General features: G+C 33.3%; 1 protein-coding gene across 1 annotated transcript; it reads left to right on the forward strand.

Moving 5' to 3' along the window:
• Positions 1–1,276: 1,276 nt before the first annotated feature.
• LOC128158870 (uncharacterized) lies at positions 1,277–2,724 on the forward strand. The gene is made up of 3 exons (XM_052821846.1): positions 1,277–1,496; positions 1,700–1,879; positions 2,504–2,724. Exons 1-3 carry the CDS (start codon positions 1,277–1,279, stop codon positions 2,722–2,724), a joined length of 621 nt encoding a protein of 206 aa, XP_052677806.1.
• Positions 2,725–5,636: the final 2,912 nt, after the last annotated feature.

Here is a 5,636-nt window from a genome sequence, read left to right on the forward strand (position 1 = left end):
TAAAAAGTTGTACGGGGTTTAGCTTTAATGGTATCCATTACGAATGACCTAAACCAGCCTATACATGTAGAAAGGAGCATACATATGAATTCTTTGTGTGGTTAAGTTCTTAATTAAACTAAATCAGAAGAAAAGGTGTCTGTTTTATTTCTTTATATACGACTTTTCAGTCCACATAAGGTAGCCGGTTATATGACAGTAAAGAGGAAAAGTGGCCCACTACATCAAAATAATTTCAACTATCAGTCAAGAATTATTTAATTACGAGAGAAAGATAATACAAGTAAAATAGGCCAAAAATGTGTGAAATTGAATTTTAAGAAAATGTTGTTTCAACAATAAGTTTAGTAAATGTGAAAAAAGCCTACAAAACTAAGATATAAACTCGTGATATACCGTTCATAAACCAACTGAGCCACTAAGCTATGATGAAAATAAAACAAAAGGATAGATAAAATGTATATGTTATAGCATAATCTATAATTTCATTTATAATTAATTTCAATTGGACTTCAAAAGGAGAAAACAAAAATCTACTTTAATAACAATATTTTTGAATATACTAAATGTAATTATAGGCTGTATATGATTTAAAGCAGTTTGTAAAAAGGAGTGTTTGTTTTTTTGTTTGTTTGTTTGTTTTTTTTTTTTTTGTTTTTTTTTTTTTTTTTGGGGGGGGGGGGTCTTTTTTAAGTTATATAAATGTCGGGTTAGAATCCGATGCATCTTTTTGATAAAATAAAAATATGATAATGATATAATTAAACGTATACATCTATAACATGATGTAAGAGAGACTGGGCTATATTGCACAATACAAAACAAAGAAACTTTTTTTTTTAAATAATACACTTAACATCTCTTCTGCTCGAAATAGCGTATTATAATCTTTCTTGATAATTAAAAATGCAAAAATGTTTTTTAATTTTACCTCTGTCGACATCTTTCTAATTTTTCTTCCATTTCTTAAAATCTTATTTTGGTTGAAATATTTTCTGAATATACCTGTTACTATTCGCAATTAGCGGCCATCGCGTTAACCAATCGGCAACCTAGGCAAGATATAAATCTTGCTTTCGATGACGAACGGAACCTAACGCGCAGGTCGCTCACTACACGGTCGTTTAAAATATAAGTGGAAAATTATGAAAAAGGAAAACTTTAAGACCATCTTTTATCTTAATTAAAAAGTCATGCAGTTCGTCTCAGTGATATTTTGCTGATCGGTTCTATGATGTCTATGCTTACCGAACAAAATAATTTGGAAGCTGCTTTCATGCAGTATTTTGATATGGAATTTCGTGTTCCAGATAAAGACCCTTTATTTAATGGAACAATTTCATTTATGCAATGTATGGTTTTCTGTTTATCTATGCCATCGTGTCTGTCTGTGTTTGTGTCCAATAGAGAAACTTGTACAGGGTACCACTTTACACATCACTATAAAGCTGGACTACAGTTTTTGAATTCCAGTGAGGAAACATATTTCTTCAAAGGTAATACCTTAAAATAACAATTGATCTTATCTTATTTAATGATTAAAAAAATGTATTTTTGGACATTTGTTTGAACTCTGAGGAGATTGGTACTACAGGCGTGTATTTGAATATTGAATACTAGTAATTAACTATTGTTATAATCAAACCAATTTTCGTTTTGATATCGTGCTAAATCAGTATAGGGTTAACCTTCTTTACAGAACATAAATGTAACACACCTGGTTACACCTGGAATTCAACACACCAGTATTGTTACAAGTATCATACTACTGGAAAAAAATATGAAGAAGCTAGAACAGCGTGTAGTCAAGACGATCCTAGAAGTCATTTATTTCTTGTGGACTCAGAAAGTGCCATCGTGTTTTTACAACATATAGTTGGTAAGTTACTTATTTTAATTCTTATAAAAAAAAAACCTTTTCCAGGAAACTTAATGTATTGTGAGACAAGATTTGTGCTACCTCGATCGCATTATTTTTAAAGGGGCATTATTACGATTTTTGTCATATAACTCGACGACTTACACTCCATTTTTGTTAAACATTAGAGATATCGTCTTAATGCATTAATAAAAAAAATTGAAAAAAAAAATTAAAAAAAGCAAAACCTTTTGTGGTTTAACTACGGGAAGGTAAAGTTTTTAAATCATTTAAAACAGATGTAATGCATACATTGTATTTGCTTTTTTGTGTGTGTTTTTTTTCTCTTGATTTGTGTGTTTGTTTTTTTGTAAATAAAATTAAACATTATTATAAGGAGACAGTTTATAATTGCTTTTTATTATCTTTTTAATCAATGTCAAAAATGTCATTAGATTAATCAAAATGTTAACAAAGTTAGGTTTGATTTCTGTTTAATCTTGAAATGGCCTTTCAGCGAGGCACACACTCGATTTTTTTTCTGATTTTTTTTTAATTTAATGTTATTTTTTGTCAAAGAAAAATAGCAAAATACACACCAAATTAGAATGATGATAAATTCATGATATTTATTTTTATCACCAGATCTTTATGGTAATAAACTGTACTTACAAGGAATGAGAAAAGACGCGTCCTCGCCTTTCCTTAACGACTTTGGTGGAGCAATACCATTTTTCCTATGGAATGAAAATGAACCAGAATCTCATTCTGAAAGTATTTACTTACGTACAAGTTTCTCAAATTCAACGCTAATGGAGGTCTCACGAGGAGAAATCTATAGAAAATTTCTGTGTTACATTATGTAGCAAACATGCAGTTTGCTTATTTAATATTGCAGATATTGACGGGGTTTAGGGGCAACAGCAATAACTGATAACGTGGTTATTTACGCTGCAGGTTAAGCACGCTTCTTCTATAGTCAAACTATGCGTCCAAGTATTACGTGTGCGGATGCGTGAAATACCACTCCAAAAGTTTTAGATTTTTTACTGTACGCAGTTTTAGGCTTACCGCGTAACTAGTGTAAATTTGCCCAACGAGTAAAGAACCATTTTTACAGTATGTTAAGCCCCAATCAGGCGAATTGTTGCCTGACGCAGACCAGAGGACAATTATATTCATCCCCCGGGGGGGGGGGGCAAACATAAACAGTGTTGCCAGAAAACATTTTGTTTTGTGAAAAGAAAAATGAAACAAGAGGCCCAGGGGCCACATCGCTCACCTGAGCAACAATTGCCTTATTTCTGATCAAATTAGCTCTACAGTATCAAAATATCTTGATAACTATGTACAGTAGATCTTGCTAAAAAAAAAAAAAAAAAGGAAAATCTGCCAATTTTTATCCATCTCTTTTTTGGGGTAAAATACCAAGCCCCTTTTGTTGTTGTTCCTGTAAGAGGATTATTCTCTCTTCCTTTGTACCCCCCCCCCCCCCCCAATTCCATTTCGTGGCCCCAATTTTCTCTAGGGAATCATGGTTTCATCAAACTTAAATCTACATAACCTGTGCTTTTACACTAAGTACTGAGTTTTGGACCGAAAACTTTCCCAGAATATTTTTAAAGATTTTCTCTATAAACTCCTATGTAAAAATTCAAACCGCCATCACGGCCCCACCCTACCACTAGGGACTGAGATTTTGCAAACTGCAAATTTACACTACCCGAGGATGCCTCTACACAAGTTTAAGCTTTTCTGGCCAAACAGTCTTTAAAAAGAAGATTTTTAAAGATTGTCTCTATATATCTATATAAAAATTCATCCCCCATTGTGGCCCCGCCCTACCTCCAGGGACCATGATTTGAACAAACTTGAATCTATATTATCTGAGGATAGTTACATATCACTTTGAGCTTTCTTGGCCTAATGGTTTTTGAGAAGAAGATTTTTAATGATTGTCTCTATATATTCCTGTATAAAATTTTATCCCCCCCATTGTGGCCCCACTATTCCACCAGGGACTATGATTTAAACAAATTTGAATCTACACTACCTGAGGATGCTTCCACTCTAATATGAGCTTTTCTGGCCTAAGAGTTTTTGAGAAGAAGATTTTTAAAGATTGTCTCTATATATTCCTATGTAAAACTTGATCCCCCTATTGTGGCCCCACCCTACCCCTGGGGACCATAATTTGGACATACTTGAATCTACGCTACCTGAGGATCCTTCTAGTATAATTTGAGCTTTTCTGGCCTGATTGTTTTGAGAGGAAGATTTTTAAGGATTGTCTCTTTATATTCCTATGTAAAAATCCATTTCCCCATTGTGGCCCCACCATACCACCAGGGACTATGATTTGAGCAAATTTGAATCTACATTACATGTGGATGCTTCCACTCGAATTTGAGCTTTTCTGTACTAATAGTTTTTGAGAAGAAAATTTTTAAAGATTTTCTCTATATATTCCTATGTAAAAATCCATTTCCCCATTGTAACCCTACCATACCACCAGGGACTATGATTTGAACAAATTTGAATCTACACTACCTGGGGATGCTTCCACTTTAATTTGAGCTTTTCTGGCATAACAGTTTTTGAGAAGAAGATTTTTAAAGATTTTTTCTATATATTCCTATGTAAAATTTGATCCCCTTATTGTGATCCCACCCTACCCCCGGGGACCATGATTTGAACAAACTTGAATCTACACTATCTGAGGATGCTCCCATTTTAATTTGAGTTTTCTGGCCTGATAGTTTTTGAGAAGAAGATTTTTAAAGATTTTCTCTATATATTCCTATGTAAAACTTGATCCCCCTCTTGTGGCCCCTCCCTACCCCCGGGGACCATGATTTGAACAGACTTGAATCTACACGACCTGAGGATGCCTCCACACAAGCTTTCCAGGCCGAATAGTTTTTGAGAAGAAGATTTTTGAAAAATACCACCAAATTTTCAATAATTCTCAATGAGCTCCCATTTAAAGAGGACGTGGCCCTTCATTTGAACAAACTTGAACCCCATTTACCTAGTAGTGCTTTGTGCCAAATTTGGTTGAAAACTGCCCAGCGGTTCTTGAGAAGAAGATGAAAATGTGAAAAGTTTACAACAACGACGCTGACGACGTCAACGACGACAACGACAGACAACGCACACATTTTGATCAGAAAAGCTCACTTGAGCCTTTGGCTCAGGTGAGCTAAAAAACTAAGAAGAACAAATTTGGGATAATTTTCTCAGCATAGCATAGAGTTAACAAGATCAATTTTGCGTTTAGTTAAATTCCTAAATATCTTTTGCAACAAACAGTTTCTGGTAATTTTCTCCAGCTGGTTTATTTCTCAATTATTCATAAAACTACATGTTATCTTTCTATCTGTGCTACTAGCAACCCCCTTTATTTAGCGTCCATTTTGTATTATTGAAATCCAATTATACGTACAAAGAAGTTTAATTTACGTCATTTTTTTAGTTATTTAGTGAGAATATACTATTGATTTTAACATGTACATGTATATGTGTACTTTTGATTTTAAAAAAAGTCAGGCTTTTATACTCTAAATCTATAATAAAATTTAAAATTAAGCAGGTTACATGTAATTTTTGATTTTGTTTGAATTCCTAATTCGAACTCATTTGTTTTCTATTTGTATATTAAGAAAAAAAGTACTGTTGATTATGGATATTGTTTCTCTACTACTAAGTTCACGAACTTATATTTAGCTTATGAACGACGAACTCGACACTGCCCTATGAAATATTTCATGGTCCCTGA

Source organism: Crassostrea angulata, chromosome 8 (genome assembly GCF_025612915.1).
Source record: "Crassostrea angulata isolate pt1a10 chromosome 8, ASM2561291v2, whole genome shotgun sequence".
NCBI lineage: Eukaryota > Metazoa > Mollusca > Bivalvia > Ostreida > Ostreidae > Magallana > Magallana angulata.

Excerpts from the sequence above, each read along its gene's own strand:
- LOC128158870 (XM_052821846.1), top strand. The coding sequence starts at position 1,277 with ATGCAGTATTTTGATATGGAATTTCGTGTTCCAGATAAAGACCCTTTA. Across the intron at positions 1,497-1,699 it reads GGAAACATATTTCTTCAAAG|AACATAAATGTAACACACCT; the intron begins GTAATACCTTAA and ends CCTTCTTTACAG. Across the intron at positions 1,880-2,503 it reads GTTTTTACAACATATAGTTG|ATCTTTATGGTAATAAACTG; the intron begins GTAAGTTACTTA and ends TTTTATCACCAG.